Genomic DNA, 17,851 nt, shown 5'->3' with positions numbered 1-17,851 from the left:
CTATCCTCCGTCAATTCGCTCAAATGTTCTGAATTTCTGTTGAAATCAGAGTTCAACAATTGCATTTTCAACTTCAAGTAGGAAAACGCCACGTTTTCTCCATCACTGTTCGCCACCAAATCACATCACATATGTAGTTTACTCCGCTCTTCTTGTCTTCGATTCAGGAAACTTTACGCTCTAAATTACATTTATTTTACATCTGTTTTGTCTTTTTTAACCTTCTACATTAAATATTTATATCTTACGTTTTCTTAGATATTGTTCCTCATTATTTATTTGATAAAAATCTGACGAACTATATTTTCTGTCGCCCGATCGTTATTTCGGTCATCTGCTACACGAGCATGGAGGCTCGGTAAAAGATAAATCGAATGCAAATATGAATATAAGAAATATGTGGTGTCCGGATAGGGCCATTTGCAAAAGCGTGACTGCGCGTTAGTCACAACACGCCGTCACGCCAACAACCAACGCACCTTCGCGCTCTCACGCCAACAAGCAACGCGCTTTCTCAACAACAAGCAATGCGCCTTCGCGCCAACAAGCAACACGCTTTCGCGACAACAAGCAACACGCTTTCGCGACAACAAGCAACACGCCGTCACGCCAACAAGTAACGCGCCTTCACGCCAACAAGCAACGCGCCTTCGCGTCAACACAACTTTACACAACTTGCCTTCGCGCCGACAAGCAACGCGCAGTCACGCTAACACAACTTTACACATTTCGCGCTTATCTGCGCGAAGGCGAGTTGTGTTAGCGTGACTGCGCATTGCTTGTTGGCGCGAAGGCGAGTTGTGTAAAGTTGTGTTAGCGTGACGGCGTGTTGCTTGTCGGCGCGAAGCTTGTTGGCGTGACGGCGTGAAGGCGCGTTGCTTGTTGGCGTGAGAGCGCGAAGGTGCGTTGCTTGTTGGTGTGACGGCGTGTTGTGACTAAAACGCATTCACGCTTTTGCAAATGTCCCTATCCGGACACCATAGAAATAGAATATAATTTTTAGTGTTATTTGGATATGACACGAAGTTAACATGTGATCAAATCTAGAAAGGCGTTATAGGATTTGATCACGTGACCAACTTCATGCCATATTTCAATAACACTAAAAAAAAAATGATATCTCATTTCTTAACGTAGTGCCACCCTCCTGTGACGTCATAAGATTTCGCAGTCAATCATTCAATAAGATTTATGCATGACAGGAACATAAATTTTGTTGGAGTCTTTTTCAATAGTTATTGTAAAATATCTTGTTAACCATAAAATATTTCAAAAGTCTAAGTTATATATGAATAACCAATTATATGTTTCAAAATATTGAATCCAAGGGCAATAACTGTTTTCATTTTCATCATTAAATTATTTATTAAGTCCATTATGCGATATATTTCCTTAATATTTCACAAACATTATATATACATGTATATATATATATATATATATATATATATATATATATATATATAAGGTATCCGAACCTCATTAGACCACGTGACTAAAAAGACGATGTCGGGACATATCGGTGTATGTCGGATATTAATAAAAGTATTCTAATAAACAAATAAAATGAAATAAATACCTATTTTTTTATATATTTTATTTTGTTTGCCAATCATTAAAAAATAAAATACGTTCAAGTTTGATGTTTCCGTAAAATCTCGCACACACGAGATGGTGGGAAAATCTGTAATGGCTGCGCTCCTGAAAAAAAGTCGTGCTGGACAAACGCGATCGTTTTACGTCTGATACGGTCAAAAAAAAGGGGAGAAGGAAGACAGCACAAGACGACAGAAGGGTATCACAAACATCATTGTTGAACATAATTACCCCATTGGACATTTTCACGACGATAACAACAGATGTGAAGAATGTTGTCCGGGAATATCACGGTTAGTGAATTCAAAAAAGATAGAAACGGAAGATTGGGGAAAGGGTAGCCGGGTTGTAGAATTGAGATGTTTGGTCGATTCCTTAAGCCACTGTCTGTTCTGTAGGATGGGATCGTTATATCTTGCACATGAGACTATCAAAGGTGAAATGAAGATGGGACTGGGGGGTATTTGTATATACATGTACAGTGTAATAACTGCGGGCAGCTGAATACCATCCCATATGGCAGTACATACTCCGAACCATCGACAAGAAGACAGATAATGTTTACAGTGAACACAAAGTTAGATGCAGGTATGTACTGTGTTTTTATAATTGAGAAATTTTACAATGTTATTGTTTGTATATTCAATTACCACCCACAGAAGGTTTGAAATTTACTGAATATGTTTTGTAGCAATGATTGACTCGATTGGAGGCCCACAACGAGTCAATAATTTCCTTACAACGCTTGATCTCCTATCAATGTGTTTGAAAGATTGACATAATTGTTATTTGTAGTTTATCACAAATTTGTCAATTTAAGATACAGGAAATCATGTAGGCACATACTGTATGCGACTCGACATAAAATACTAGGTATTATGCTATTTGATACTTTCATTTTGTATTTTGATATGAGTGGATAGGTATGGACTCGTTTGAAGTGAGTGCCCTCTTATTTTATTCAGACTCTTATCAATTGTGTGCTTCAGGAAAAATTATAAATGAATAAGTGAAACAATTAAAATATGCCATGTACCTTTAAAAAAATATTCATTGTAGTGACATTTCAACTATGGAAAAAACAATGCACCATTTGTCCATCACGCTACTTTTGATGAGGAGTTGGGTACTGCAGTTATAGATGGTGAATTTCTAGGGTATGTAATGTTAGAATGTTGAAACCTATGTCAGAAATGACAATATTGTTACACTTCATATATAGATAACATATACATGTATACCTATGCGAGTATAAAATTTAATATGATACAGGGCCATAATAGGGGAATCAAAGTATATAAGGAAAATCTACAAATATGGGCCAGGGTGACTCAGGTGAGTGATGTGGTCCATGGGCTCATTGTTGGAGTTTTGAAAACCATTACCAATTCTGTATTTAGAGTAAATTACATGTATTTAGATAATTTATATAAATATGTTTTCACAAGTTTTCAATTCAATTTTATGGATCTTTTTCAGTTCAGCGTGGACTAATGCCTCATATCACACAGATTGCGGCGCACGTTATGAATCCTGATGCCGAGTTTTCATGTTATGTTTCACCTAAAGTACCCATCAATGAAAAAGCTGAGCAGATAACTGGTATATCCTGGGATGGTGAACACATGACTGTACACGGAAAGCAAGTGCCAACTGTATCAATAACAGAAGCACTTTCATTTTTATTTAGAACATTAGCAATGTTGTTTTGATTGCACACAATGGAAGAGTTTTTGACTTCCGTGTTCTATCCTATGCTATATGTAAAGTGGGAATTATGAATGAATTTTCAAATCATGCTTTAGTATTTGTGAATTCTGTCATCATTGCGTTCAAAAGTTTCAAAACTTGGTTCTTATAAGCAAGAATTTCTAGCAGACTATTTCTTTCAGGAATCTTAAAATGCTCATGATGCAGTTGATGATGTCAAAATGTTAGCTAAGATTTTGTGTGCAAGTGGCATGACAAAAGCAGATTATGTAAAACATTCGTATGCATCAAATTGTCATGTTTTACAAGAAGAGTTCAATCTTGCCAATGCCAAAAATATTGGCACCCTTCATTGTCTTGTTGCCAGTGGTGTACTCAAATTAGCTACTGCAGAAAATATAGCAGGCTCTGACCTAAATCTACAACAATTGAAACTTGTTTGGCAGAGAGATGTTGAAGATGGTCTGAGAAATATTTTTACTGCAAACAATTGTATTGAGAAACCACGTGTTACCAAAGATAAAAAGTTGTTGGGAAATATTATTCCAAAGCTTTGTTCATTTTATAAGCATGTTTTGTGTTTGACACATGTAAAAATTCACAATTTTGTTTTTAGGTTACCTTACCCCAAATAAATTCCATACAAATTTGATGGAAACTTACCATGTGATCAGGGAAGTTGATGATGTTCAAATATTAACAGACGACGGGCTACGATGAAGAACTACCAATCACAATAGGTCGTCTGAGTTACCCAGGCAACCTAAACTTCTTTACTCAATCCTGAACATCAGCTGGTTACTGAGTTATAAAAAACAATGAGGTGTCTTTCAAAACCTATACATGTCAGTCGGGGGTTCTGGTCAAAAGCATACACAGAACGTTCGATAGAGGGTGTCATGGTTCATGGAATTCCTTTCAGTCCTAAATATCTATCACACGAGTATTAAAACTAAATTCAGAGATGAGACTGTTGTCAAATTTCAGAAAAAAACTTAGTGTTTCATTACAAAATTGAAAACCTTGATGAGTTTTGGATTTGCAGCAGTATATAACAACAAATAACTCCAAATATAGATGTCGCTGAAGATATGTAAAAACCTCCAGGATGTGGACGATTTTATATATACATGTTGATACAACTTCGATGAAAGAATGAAATGAACTAGAAAAAAATAATTACACTATCAAACAAATTTACATTTTAGTTAACGATAAGTAGCAAATCGTATGGGTTAATGGTGAATCTAGGAATGGTTGTGTCATGTTTGCCATGGTAGTGCGGCTAAAACTTGGAAATAGTCACCATAGCGTATCATTCCAAGTGTAGCATTCTTTTTACGGTATATGAAACTGTTTCCTTATCTGAAATTATAATTGGTCTTTACTCGGTTTATCATACACCAGTACATGTATATTGATTTCAACTTAACAAATAATTTAGCTGACTGAGAGAGAAAATTGTACCAATTACATACGAGTACGTCCCGTTCTGTTCCATGTCATTCACAACTTCCGTCTGTGTCATAAAATCAACAGCTTTGAACGATGGACTAAAATGAATAGTGAATGGATGCGAGAGACCAATCATTAATGAATTAATTTGATTGTAGATATACAGTAAGAAACATCACACTTATGAGATATGTTAAGACAATTTTAAAGGATCTCGACCTGGATCATGGTGTATTGTACGACAATATCATAGCAGAAATAGACCCAGCTGTTGCCAGTGAGTCACGAGGCTTCCCGATAAAGACTGACAGCTCTACCGGATCCTAAAACAGATGAATACCTACCGTGCACGATTGAATTGGGACAGTTTCAATTGTATTTAAAAGGAATGGAATTTGTTCAATGACCCGTGTATTCTCTTTAGAGAAGTCGAGGGGCATACCGTGGAGAAGGAAACCGTGTTATGTGTATTGGATGGAAATGATTGGATGTCAGTGCAGGAACTTTCTAACTTTTTTCTTCTAAAAGAGAATGTTGATGACGGACGTGTACATGTAAGTTGTTATATGGTTGTATCCGGGAGGTGAAAGTGTGACGTATCTAAACAACAAAATCACGGAAACTCTTATATTGCGCAAGCTTATCTTTACACAGGTAGACACTGTAAAGCATTGTAAAGCATGAGATTAGAAGTACACGCCCGAGGAATGTACCATCGAAGGTAGAAAGCGAGTTTGTTTCTCTTGTCCTCCACTGGATGATTATTTCTTAATCCTGTTCGTTCAGACGAAGACCTTCTTAAATTGAAGATCTAGAGAGAATAATTTCCCTGGGTGGATAGCTCTAATTTAAGGTATGTTTATATACACATATACCTGTGTGCATAATGCTTACATACACATATACCTGTGTGCATAATGCTTACATACACATATACCTGTTTGCATAATGTTTACATACACATATACCTGATTGCATAATGTTTACATACACATATGCCTGTGTGCATAATGCTTACATACACATATGCCTGTGTACATAATGTTTACACACAGATATACCTGTGTGCATAATGTTTACATACACATATACCTGTTTGCATAATGTTTACACACACATACATCTTTTTGCATAACACAGGAACTTAAAATACCTGTTTCTTGCAAAACCTAACCTTGTGCAAAGATTTTTATATTCCATTTGCAAACTTGGGACAATTTGCAGCAATGCATTTTACAGCATTAAATTTCCTGTAAAATCATACAGATTTGAATGAGAGAAAAAATTAGTCTCAAAGTGAATTGTTTTTGCAGTGTTCTGAATGATTTTTCTGTTTCACTTGCTGATAAAGTCATAGGCCTTTTAATCTTATTTGCAAATCTTCAGTAAATTCTATAGACATTAACACGCCTCTCACCTACCACTAACAGGTTCAATATCAGGTGAACATGTACATGTAGGATCGGTATCTTTTCTCCGACACTTAATTATCGATTTTAAATAATCATATTTATGTACGTACGTATACATGTACATATAAACAGCTATATTTGAGTTGAAGCACAGTAATGTCTTTAAGACTTGTACCTATAACCTCAGTAATAATTTACATTGTATCAAAGTCCTACAAATCCGGGTTAGAATAGGTCTTCAGTACCCCTTGCTTGTCGTAAGAGGCGACTAAATGGTGGGTCCTTCGGGTAAGACAGCAAAAAGCGAGTTCCCGTGTCACAGCAGGTGTGGCACGATAAAGATCCATCCCTGCTCAATGGCCATAAGCGCCGAGCATAGGCCTAAATTGTGCAGCCCTTCACCAGGTTGGGAACACTTCCCCTATAGCGAGATATTCTCGCTAAAACGCGATTATCCCTCTCTAGCGAGAATAAATATTTCCCGTACAACCGAGAAAAACACCCGTGGAATACATCTCTTTGTGTTTCACGTAAAAAGAAGAAAAGGTGCTAAAATGTGTGATACTTCTGCAAATATATTAATCAAAACAAAAATACGAACGATGTGTATTGGATTTCAGACTGCTTCCCTTTTACGCAGCAACTTTGACATGCAATTTCATGACTATGTTGTCAATTTCATAGAAACAATTCGCATCATGTTGAGTGCGTGTCGCACTTATTCAGCGTTGCACGGGATTTGACATTATTTTCAATGAAGACGCAGAAACACCTGTTTGTGGTAATGTTTATTTCTCGCTAAAGAGGGATAATCGCGTTTTAGCGAGAATATCTCGCTATAGGGGAAGTGTTCCCAACCTGTTCACCGGCAGTGGTGACGTCTCCATATGAGTGAAATATTCCCGAGAGGGACGCTAAACAATATTCAATCAATCAATCTTCAGTAAAAATAGCGCATAGTGTGTTCTGAATTTGAATAATTGTTAAATGAAAGGATTGTTAAATGAAAGGATATATGATATTTTGTAAACTAAGCTATGTATACACGGAATATTGTTGTATACATATATACATGTGCTGAATACCACTTTCATTTTTGCCTAAATCTGTATTCAGTCGTTTTAGATTTACTTAGTTTTTTGTCCTTTCTGTATAAATGATTTATCTTCGCAGTAGTCTGTCAACCGTATAGCTGTCCGAGAAACATTACGTCGCAAAACATTTCATTTATAACATATATTGTAATATTATACCTCTCATTTATAACATATATTGTAACATTATACCTCTCATTCATAACATATATTGTAACATTATACCTCTCATTCATAACATATATTGTAACATTATACCTCTCATTCATAACATATATTGTAACATTATACCTCTCATTTATAACATATATTGTAACATTATACCTCTCATTCATAACATATATTGTAACATTATACCTCTCATTTATAACATATATTGTAACATTATGCCTCTCATTTATAACATATATTGTATCATACCTCTCATTCATAACATATATTGTAACATTATACCTCTCATTCATAACATATATTGTAACATTATACCTCTCATTTATAACATATATTGTAACATTATATCTCCTGTTCCCTCCACGTAGGATTTGTAGTTAGAAATCACGGTCTTAATTAAATGTCTTAACATAAAGTTATCACGGACAGGACAAATTTTGGAAACTGAGCACAGAAGGAAATTCGGAACATCTCTCGAGTTTACGATGCGACTACTCGCCATTTCGTGTACAATTAGGCCTACTTCAACGTGCCGTAATGTGAAATTCGGGTTTTCCCTCCAAAAGCAACTCGTACATGTCGTTGCAATCAAATGATTCATCTGATTTGTACTTTTGAAATTGCCTATGGCATTCAGATCTAATTCAAGCTCCTCTTTGATTTGTTTCATTGAATGGACAATATCTTATTAAAAATCTTCATTGAACTTATTTTGATTACCCCTTGCTAAGGTGCGTATAATTTGATAAGTTTCTGTGAACAGTTTACATTATTTAGAATGTACTGCGCTGACCACTGCAACAGCAGTGGTTATATGTTAGAACGAGAAGCAGACGACACCTGCCAAATGTCGCCTGGAACAGATTAGCTCAATTATCCCCTAAAGGTTCTGTAATTATGCGAAAAATACGACATTTTTTTTTATATTAAAATGATTTGTACCAATGATGTTTGTAATTCAGCGTGATTATGAACCAAACATGTTACTGGACCTACACTATGTAAATGGCAATACAGCCTTATGGTGCGAAAATGCCGGGGATCATGAAATATCATTTTCCTTTGTAAAATTGTTATTATAACATTACATGTAAACCATTTATCTAGAAATAATTATTCCCTTTATTTTACAAGATAATGCTCTATGACCTTTGGACTAATTTTCTCTGGAAATACACGTACTAATGATATACCGCGTGGTCCTGTCCACTTGAATAGAAGCAATGATTATGAACGCTTGATTGATAAAGAGTTTTGGGCTTAGTTCGGCTGTAATAAGTGCAAATATTAAATTTCTAAAAATAAAAAAGGGACATAAAAATTCGATGATGTTCAAAAAATATTACCCCACCCCACCCTACATAACTCTATACAATTTCCCCCATTGTTTTGGACTTAGTTGGCTCACTGCACTTTGAAAAGAGTTTCTCATATCAGTGCGAAATAGCTTGACTATGAAAGATGTGTTGATATTTAAAAAGTACATATGTCATACAGGCAAAAAATACGCAATTTTGGATTAAATACATGGTTTTCAAAAAATTATTGCAGTAAAAATGAATAATAGACAGGCGGATTTGAACTCGCGATCTGCGGGTCACTAACCCGATAACCTGAACTACATGTACATGTACGATGATAGACAAACAAATCGATCGATTGTTTTCCAATGTCCACAATTCAAATGATGCGTATTTAATCGTGTTCTTGTCTCTTTGAAATAGATACAATTAAAACTAAATCGATCGATACAAATAATTTCACAAACTATATAAATCGCCATCTCGTGACACAAGTGTCATAAAAAGTACTTAATAAAAAAATCTTGGTGTAATGAGCTACCTTTATTGAGAAATCATGGCATTCAATAACATTCCATACGGTAAATTGTATCCAATTTACTTATTAAAACATAAATTTTGTTTTAATTTTCATTAGGAAAAAAAAAGTTTCTTAAAGGGATTTACGATAATTTATTTCATTGAAGTACTAAATATCAAAGGCCCCAGCTGTTGACCTGCTCTTGTTTCAATCAATAGGTCCTGGGGTACTTGACACTTCGTTGGATCTAAACCATTAGGGCGAAAAGGACACCAGATTTAAAAGTCAGCTTTGTGGTTTGATCTAAATCAACAAATTAGGTCAAACGATATGTATTCATTCGTCCAACTCTCACTTATATGAAAGTGAATCATTGAACGATCACTAAACGAAGAACATATGTGTGATACACAGGATTTAGAAATAATAAATCAAATTAAACTGATGAACCGAACAAGTGATGTTAAACATTGGTAAGCACTTTATTTTCTTACATTATTCTGTAGGGTCTTGGCAACCACCAGGGATTTTGTGTGTTACTAATTACAAAGACCAGCTTAAAGGTTAGAAAATGTTCCCCATCCTATCGGAAGATTCAAAAGGTCCATATATACACCTGCTGTGACACGGGGCCTCGGTTTTCGCGGTCTCGTCCGAAGGACCACCCCATTTAATCGCCTATTACGACAAACAAGAGGTATTGAGGATCTATTCTAACCCGGATCCCCACGGGTTATACTAAATAGGCGAACCAGCTTCGATACTACGTGTAAAGGAAATGACGCAGTATCTGATCTATATCAGTTATTTACACTTTGAAATGCAGGACTGTACCATCATTGGATGTTCATGCAAGTCTCATGGCCGAGTTTAAATGAATTTGACGTACATCTGTATTAAATCGCCCTGTAGTGCTAATTCAAAGCCGCTTTCAACACATCAGCCTGTTCTTTTATATAGGTACAGTTCTCTTATTTACGGCACAGTTCTCAGTATATCATGTGAATGTTCTAATTTCAGGTGACACATATAGTTATCGTGTTGGACAGCATGGTCACTTACATAATTCACTAGTACTTGTAAGTCAGCAGAATGACTGAAGAGTTAGTTGCCCTTGATGTGTGGGATAAATTGCTGATTTTGGCGGGAGTGGCGCTGTTTATGGTGCTGGTTATTGTGACGTTAATGTGTGTACTTTCTCCCCATTGCTGCCTTTATCAGTACTGTCCATTCCGGGAAAAGATTCCACAAGGTAAAGGTGTTCCGAAGTCAGTGATAACGCTACTACCAATAGCAATATTCAGCCATGTTTGATTTCACATTGAATATCTTAATTCTTAAATGTGCGCTAAGTCTTTTCAGTAGTACTCTTTAATTACCAATATTTCATGTATATAGTGTTATTATTAGATTACACATTATATATACATGTAGGTACTCCTCAAGAAAATTATACCCTAATTGGAAAGTGAAAATATGCAAACTTGTCCCCAATACATGTATTTGTAACATAGGAAATTAGACCAATATATGTGCAGTTGGTTTAAGCATTTGATATAATGTGACATTTGTCTATGTTCCGGGAAATTTCATGTATACACTATAAGTCTACGATTCTTTAGATGGAAAACCGCTGATGAAATACGGATCTACCGACATTATGTTGGAATCCAAGAAGGACAGACATTCTTACATGGGGTCTATAAAGGAGGAAGAATCTTCCGAATGGTCAGACGCAAGCGGCATGAGCTCCTGGGAACATAAAAGGGTAAATATGTTTCACACAGCGACATTGCTAGTTTGGTTTGAACTTATTTTTTGTATAAGACAAAGGAATTGTAAACACTCTTCTCGACATGTACATGCCAAATGCTGACTGCTTATACCGTTACAAGTGTCTTAATTTCTTAAGAATGTTTACTAAAGTTTTCGATGCTGAAAGAAATATATATAGATTCACACATTTTGATAATGACTGATAACCACAAAACAGTCGGAACGTACACATGTCTTCGATGTCTTCCCCGATCGCGGCGGCTTGGTGGTTAAGGAGGTACTCTACATCGTCATGGTGGCTGACTTCTCTCTGGTGTAGCATACATCCTTAATACGCTCGATTCGCGATTGAGAGTCCTGGATTCGATTCTCGATCTGTTTTTATTTTAGTAAATCAATGTGGATTCTAAAAAGAACTTTTAGTAAATTTGAAATCGCAAAACTTTTCTCAAACCAACATCAAAATGTAAGACTTTTCAACACTTTACACGACCATTCCTAACGATGAATCAAAGTCTAGACTTTTTGACATACAGAATGCTTCTTCAACAAAAATAGAAAAAGGAAATATTCATATCTAGTGATCAGTCATCCAAAAATCATTTTGTTAAACAAAAATTACTCTGATTTCACACACAAGTACTCTGAAGTTGATATAAAAACTGTGCTGGAGTTCCTCATTGACAATATCTTCGTAGTCTTTGGTGATCAGGTCTTCCAACAGTCTGTTGGAATTCCCATGGGCACGAATTGTGCTCCTTTGTTAGATGACATGGTTTTGTGTTCTTATGAAGCAGATTTTATTTCTACATGAGAAGAAAAAAATGTCTTGCTGTGGTCTTCAACTCGACATTTAGATATATCCACGATGCTTTATATCTATTAACAACAATAATTTTCATTCATATGTCGATTCGATATATCCCTGTGAACTCGAAATAAAAGACACCACGGATTCCCAAGATATTTTATTGAAAAAGAAGAGTAACGACAAGCTGACATCTCAACGTTATGACAAACAGGATGACTTCCCATATCTATTTTAGCAATATCCCATTATCACCTGCATGTGGTGTTTATATCTCTCAACTGGTTCAAAACACAAGAGTTTGTTCTGCGTATCATCAGGTTTTAAATCGAGGCAGGCTACTGACAAACCAGTTCATGTTACGGGGTTTCAACAGTCTCGTTTAAAGTCAACATTTTGCAAATCATATGGTCGTTATAAATGATCTAGTTTAACAATATAACATATAATTTGGGTCAAATGCTGTCTGACGTGTTTCATACCAATTGCTAGTCCTTTCTTAGCACACTGATTTTTATTACGGATTACTCCGTCTACCTGATTAAGACATAGGGCTCACGGCGGGTGTGACCGGTCGACAGGGGGTGCTTACTCCTCCTAGACACTTGATCCCACATATGTTATGTCCAGGGGTCCGTGTTTGCTCAACTCTTTATTTTGTATTTCCTATTAGATTTATCACTGTTCGTTATCTTCAACTTTTATACATATGATTTGTATCACCCTTAGAATCGAAGTTCAAGCTACAAATGTATCTAGAAATCAGATATAATTCAATAAGGATATTAAAACTACACAGTCATGCAGTGTTCCAGGTAAAGTTTGTGAAATTACGTTGTTGCAAGAGTAACTCACGGCACAAAATTGATTTGTAAAACAGAATTTTGATACGTTCATTAAATCTATTTTTCACACTAACGGTCTTCTCGCACCGCATAAAGAGTTTCTCATGATTATTTGATAGTGTAAATATTGAATTAAAATGTACTTCCGTATCCGTTTAATCAATACGCAATTTTCGAGATATCAGCTCTTTTGTGATGGAGGTACATTTAGTATTCTGTTGAATGTTTCGGTGGATACAAGTTGTGGCGTCGGTGGCCGAGTGGTTAGGCCGTCAGACTCTCGACCGAAAGGTCGTGGGTTCGAGTCCTGGCCGTGGCAAGGCTGACGTTGTGTCCTTGGGAAAGGCACTTTACATGAATTTCCTCACTCCACCCAAGTGTAAAAGGGGGTACCTGGCTATAGACAGTGAAAGATATTGTTAGAATGTTAGCGCTCACTGCTGCTTGTAATGGCAGCTTGCACTGTATGCTTCCTAGGAGGCTGAGAAAGTTCTAGATTGATATAAGGTCTGCTTGATATAAGGTCTGCCGGGGTAATAATGTACAGGTACATTGATTATTGTAAAGCGCAATATAATCCGGTGTCATTGTCAATAGGTTGCACAATACAGGTTGGCATGGTCATTGCCATGCATTCAACTTGTTCTTATGTCTAAAATGTTGTAGATAATGTAGACTGAAAAGCGTGACAGCCATATCCTTATGTTACGCAGAAAGTTTGAAAATGCTTCAGATGAAATAATTATAATTTCTTAGAAAATATTTGAGCGATATCGAAGGCTGAGTTTTTGATATACACGTTTATTCACTTTACAGGCCGTGTCTCCAGGTTACGTGCCAAATGGATCTATCGGATCACTGCAGTCCAAGACATCGCTCCATGATGGAACTCTGCACTTTTCATTGAAATACGATAGATTTGACAATAACTTATTTATAAAAATTATGGAGGTAACAGACATAAACGTTGAAGATGTAACTGCCATTTTGTCGCCGTATGTCCGGATTAGGCTTTACAGGTCGCATAGACAACTGTTCACCGGTGCTGTAGAGAATTTCGATACGGAGTTTAAAACACGTATGCAGAAATTCAAAGACAATCTAACGTTCAATGAAACTTTCAAATCCTCAGTTCCAGCCTCCAGCATTAAACATGTCAGTATTAAGTTTCAGCTGTGTGATCTGGACAAATATTCCAGAAAAGTAGTCATTGGCGAGTGTCTTCTTAAGTTAAAGCGACTTCATATTGAAGATTTCGAAGAAAAAGTCTTTCAGGAAAGGTTACGGGACCCGATTGAGGTACGTATTTGAATTAAGGAGGTACTCTACATCCTCATAGTGACTGACTTCCTTTTAAAACATGGATGGAAATATAAATATCAGCAATATTTGTCTATTCATTTCAAAAGTCATCGCCTTGCTGGGTAGCTCGGTAGAATAGCACGTTGACTGCTGAACAGCAGATCGTGGGTTCGAGTCCAGCAGGGGTTTTAATTTTTTTCCATATTGCTTTCTATTAAAACTGCATTTTTTTACTAAACAAAATAGAATTGAAGTTTTAATTTCAAAATATTATTGTACATATCCTCCACTTTTCATCTATATCAAATTTCTCTGGTGTGGCATACATCCTTAAAAAAGAGATAAGGTATTTCAAAAAAATTCAAGCAAAGGAAAACAGAACGGTCTATATAAGAAGTACATGTACAAGGGTCCTACAGCTATATCTTGATGTCGCAGTCATCTTGTAAATGAGGTTTCCATGAAAAAGAAAACAATTCCTTTGGGAAAATGAAATTCATTCGTTTACAGTATAAGGCGACAATTGGCTAGTCTATGCTTAGGGGTACTATAAAGTAACAAACGAGTAAAACTGTCACTCATCAACGCCCAAATTGGGTTTCTGAAGAAAGTATATGTTGATTTTATGTTTCTTAGAGGGTATCGAACACGTATGCAAATTTTATTTGATTTATGTTAGGACATCGTAATTGTTATACAAACGCAAAGCTTCTAGCAATACTTAGATCGATAAAACAAACGAATACACATTTTCTAGTCAACAGCTGGAGTGTGTAATTGATGACATCTAAATTGTGTACATAATCGGTAGCTCGTATTGTTGTATTTTGTACAAACGACGTGTGCAATTATTGCAAGTCATCAGCAAATGGTAGCGGTCTCTCTATTGTCTTGCTGAGACTATAAAATGTCGGACAGATTGGAAAGTTTGAAAGTAGCACAAGAACTTGTTATATTCATTATCGCGTAGACTGTCGTAACCATGCTGTATTACAGTGTGAAAAGCTCCTAATTTGAGGAGTAACATTTGCTATCGTATAAATTTACTTTGTAGGAAGAGGCAGGGGAAGTCTCTGTTGGGTTGACCTACCTCCCCACGGCAGAAAAGCTGCATGTCAACATAGTTAAGATGAAAATTTACAAAACGCGAAATAGATCACAGAATATTCTTGGTACGTATCATAGTCAACAAACTAAAAATGCGGCGCTCATTTTGTATTCTATAACGTTTTAAAGTAAAGTTTGATGTTTCAAGACATTAAATCCAATGCTTTCTAATGTTTGATTCTTTGCCGCCCCTGTCATTGTGTAACAGACAGTTCACATGTGAATTATGTTTTTTACAGATACAAATATCAAAGTTGTTTTAATGCATGACGGAAAACCACTCAAAAAAACTAAAACCGGGACCAAGACAAATGAAGCTAATCCTGAATTCAACGAATCCTTCGCGTTTGATGTCCCCCATCATGAACTTGAAAATGTCTACGTAGCTATCAGCGCCGTATGTTCCAAGACGGAGGACTCTGAACAGAAATTACTGGGCAGGATCTATGTGGGTTTACCATTTGGTGGCCAGGCACAGGAACACTGGACAGAAATGATCAGATCACCAAGAAATCAAGTTTTCCACGTACATAAGCTCACTGAACAGTGAAAATACTGCTTACATTTATCTGTCTCTCATTCCGTCCTTTTAAAGAAAATTGTTTTAAGGAAATAATTCCAAATGCCTTGATGTAGTCTACGTTTCACATTAGGTCAGTGTTTTGAAACTAAAAAAGACGAAAGAAAGAAATCAGTGGAATGTTTATCAAAGCAATACTTCAATTTCATATACGGAACGTTCTATTAGTCTTTACATCTCATTGCAATGATTGCGTGAAATGTGTATGCCAAACATGTGTGTAATTTAGTAGCCTGTGGTTGTTTATGGCTAAAATGTGCTCAGCCTGACAATTTAACGTTGTGTTTTCCTTCCTACTGAAATTGTAAATTATTGTACATCCGCAGGCTCTAAGATTTAATGGGAGTATTTGTTTAAGGTCTTCTGTTCACGTGTTTGAAATTATTAATCAGTCATAACTTGTATGATATACATGATATAATTTCCATGTAGGTACTAGAACGGTCAATGACGTATTCTCAAGACAAGGGTGGAGGTCACATGTAAAGATTACCGCAATGAATTTAAGACTTTACCGTGATCGGGAGGGGGGTGGGGTACAGAACTGGTCTTGTTCGGCTACTCTTGTACATGTAGGTTTCCGAATCCTACATACACACGTTCATATAGACTTTATATAGCATTTAGGTCAGCTTTACTTGTCATGTTTCATGGCAGATAGAATCCAAAAGTAGAGCACACGCCACTAAGGTTTATTTGGAACCTTGATTGGGCCGCATAGATTTCGGGGGCTGATTACATATTGATGCAGTGACGTCATCGTTATCATGTCATCCTCATAACGTTCTATTTTCATTTTTAATGTTTTTTGCCATTGACCTCTCTACAAATCATAATGATAGTAAGTTCCTCATGGATGCACTGTAGTTGTGAAAAATGCGCGTATGAAACTTCATAAATATAGTACGTCTATTTTGATGTTTGGGAAAATAAACGTCGTGATCGATAGTAGGTTATCGCAAAAGGAATAGGGTGGCCCTATCCAGATTTCACAGGCTCGGGATATTTCATGGTTGTGTTGATGCGGCTCTTAGAACATTGAAGGGGAGTATAAATGTAGTTTTTGGTCTAAATACTAGAACTGCCACATTATTCATTGTACAACAGCCAAGTACATTAGTAATTATACGTCTATGTTTTGCCAAACACAAATTCGCGTATTTCACCAGGAGGCATTCAGTTCATTTTCGTATCAAATGAAAACAGCTAAAATTATTTTCTGTTGAAAAAAGCCTTCGTTCACCAATTAAAATTGGTAAGCTTTGGGATGATTCATATTTGTGACTAAAAATGTTTACTTGATTTCATCGCAAAGGACGCGGGTACGATTTTCCTTGATAAGTTTAAAGAAGATATCATTGTACTTTTGTGTCTTGATTTATCCATCTCTGCAGTTTATTATATAATAGCTAAAATCATCATAATATCTCACCTACCTTTAAAAAAAAAGAAATTGAAGGTGTTTCCGTGTGTTTACATTGTAGATCTACATTAGATGGTCAGAATGCATAAATGGCGAATTAGGGTTCGTTGTTTTATACATGTATAAAAAGGAGCAAACAAATTGAAAAATAAATTGTTGAACTTGAAATGTTTTAGCGGGTACTCTTTATATTACATATTGATTAATATTGCTGTTGTTGCACATGTACACAATTGCCATCCCCACATACCGTTCACTAGAGTCCAGAGTTCGTCCCCGAGCGAACGGAATTTCGGAGTATACTGTTTATTCCAGAAAAAACAACAATTGTGATTTATACATTCCATTATAATGTGTTGTTTCCTCCCTTTTTAAATAATTGCTGTACCCTGAAGATGTAGCAATGGATAGGGTTACTATTATTGAATTTGGTGATTCGGGAGGAAACAAACAATGAAATCAGAGGACGTCAATAATGTCCATTTGTGTTTCAGACAAATGTTATTTCAACAAAGTTAACAACATTGCTGCAATATAGAATCCAGAATCAAATTTTTCACTGTAGCAGTGAACGAGTATGTTCTGTCCACTGTCAGTGTTAATTGTCAATGACACAGATAATGGCGGTTAAATTTCACTGTTTGTGTACGGGGGTATTCTGGTTTGTTTTCACTTTCGGTAAGTCGTTGATTGTATTAATGCATGGCGAAAGAAATATTATCAAATACACGACTATGTTATATACAATACA

General features: G+C 36.1%; 1 protein-coding gene across 3 annotated transcripts; it reads left to right on the top strand.

Annotated features, from left to right (window-relative positions):
• Positions 1 to 4,815: 4,815 nt before the first annotated feature.
• Positions 4,816 to 17,268, top strand: LOC125674948 (synaptotagmin-1-like). 3 transcript variants are annotated; one of them, XM_048912366.2, is made up of 7 exons: positions 4,843 to 5,614; positions 9,766 to 9,822; positions 10,280 to 10,511; positions 10,882 to 11,027; positions 13,505 to 13,987; positions 15,045 to 15,162; positions 15,337 to 17,268. In XM_048912366.2, the coding sequence occupies exons 3-7, from the start codon at positions 10,352 to 10,354 to the stop codon at positions 15,645 to 15,647; spliced, it is 1,218 nt and encodes a 405-aa protein (XP_048768323.2). In that variant the 5' UTR covers positions 4,843 to 5,614; positions 9,766 to 9,822; positions 10,280 to 10,351; the 3' UTR covers positions 15,648 to 17,268. The 3 variants fall into 3 exon arrangements, with proteins under 3 accessions (XP_048768306.2, XP_048768323.2, XP_048768313.2); XM_048912356.2 differs by lacking the exon at positions 9,766 to 9,822 and having other exon boundaries at positions 4,844 to 5,315; positions 5,416 to 5,614; XM_048912349.2 differs by lacking the exon at positions 9,766 to 9,822 and having other exon boundaries at positions 4,816 to 5,614.
• The last annotated feature ends 583 nt before the right edge of the window (positions 17,269 to 17,851 follow it).

This window comes from Ostrea edulis, chromosome 1, assembly GCF_947568905.1.
Source record: "Ostrea edulis chromosome 1, xbOstEdul1.1, whole genome shotgun sequence".
NCBI classification, from domain to species: Eukaryota; Metazoa; Mollusca; class Bivalvia; order Ostreida; family Ostreidae; genus Ostrea; species Ostrea edulis.
This window is presented reverse-complemented; position numbering and strand designations above follow the sequence as displayed.

Excerpts from the sequence above, each read along its gene's own strand:
- LOC125674948 (XM_048912349.2), top strand. The coding sequence starts at position 10,352 with ATGACTGAAGAGTTAGTTGCCCTTGATGTGTGGGATAAATTGCTGATT. Across the intron at positions 10,512-10,881 it reads CCGGGAAAAGATTCCACAAG|ATGGAAAACCGCTGATGAAA; the intron begins GTAAAGGTGTTC and ends ACGATTCTTTAG. Across the intron at positions 15,163-15,336 it reads TAGATCACAGAATATTCTTG|ATACAAATATCAAAGTTGTT; the intron begins GTACGTATCATA and ends TGTTTTTTACAG.